Source organism: Cystoisospora suis (genome assembly GCF_002600585.1).
Source record: "Cystoisospora suis strain Wien I chromosome Unknown contig_1381, whole genome shotgun sequence".
Classification (NCBI taxonomy): Eukaryota; Apicomplexa; class Conoidasida; order Eucoccidiorida; family Sarcocystidae; genus Cystoisospora; species Cystoisospora suis.
The window spans coordinates 4,010-4,856 of NW_027154181.1; the positions used below are offsets into that span (position 1 = coordinate 4,010).

An 847-nucleotide genomic window follows, 5' to 3' on the forward strand; every position below is an offset into this window, starting at 1 on the left:
GCCGCATACGGAACTGGTACCGTCTTCCGCTGCTTCACCGCCAGTCCCCGACGATGACGCTGCCGCTGAGCTGGTCGGCCGGGATCCTCCTGGGGTAGGTTGTCCTCCTTCTCCAGTCGCTTCACTTGCTGTAGCGCCAGTATGGAGTCCACTAGTCTGTTCCGTTGTGCTACCCCTGTCACCTCCGACTACAACTGTCCCAACACCTCTGCTACTTACAGGAGACGTACTCGTACTGCTACTCGCCTCGCTGCTTGCATGGCACTCATCGTCCACGTTGCTCCCCCCTCCTGCCGTTGTGCTACTAGTGCAGGTTGGAGAACCTCCAGACTCTCCTCCCACACTCATTCCACATACTCCACCAGCTGCTGCTCCCGATGGGTTTGTCGCAATGACTACAGTTCCAACAGTGCCCGGCTGCACGAGAATTTTCGTCTCTGGTACTATAATCGTCGCTGCTGTTGTCCCACCCGGAGGCATCACAACGGTTCGAGAAAGCGCACTAAAAGGCAGAAACAAGCGAATACATCCACCCTCTGTCAAACCCGCTTGCAGCATCTCCGACTCTCGCCCCACTGCTGTGACCGCTTGAGGTGCTGCCTTATTACTGTTCGGGTCCCCTGGAGTGTGCTGAGTAACAATCGTCGAGACAGGAGCAGCAGCTGAACTTGGAGCGGGAGCGGCTGTTCCTCCGGGGGGGCCCACTGACGGGGTCACAGATACGCTCGGAAGTGCAGATGACACAGAAGGCGCCGTCTTCACTCCTGCTGCAGTCGGGCAAGACGAGGGTATTGTCCCAGCTGGACTGGGGATAGCTGACTGAGCACCTGAAAGTGGAAGGCCCTTG

The 847-nt window shown here is 58.1% G+C and overlaps 1 protein-coding gene across 1 annotated transcript in view; it reads right to left on the bottom strand.

Moving 5' to 3' along the window:
• Positions 1–847, bottom strand: part of CSUI_003177 (ap2 domain transcription factor ap2xii-8) — a 9,294-nt gene that overhangs the window by 3,981 nt on the left and 4,466 nt on the right. Inside the window, exon 3 of the mRNA XM_068063375.1 lies at positions 21–827. Coding sequence (XP_067924644.1) covers positions 21–827 — 807 coding nt within the window. The remainder of the gene's footprint in view (positions 1–20; positions 828–847) is intronic.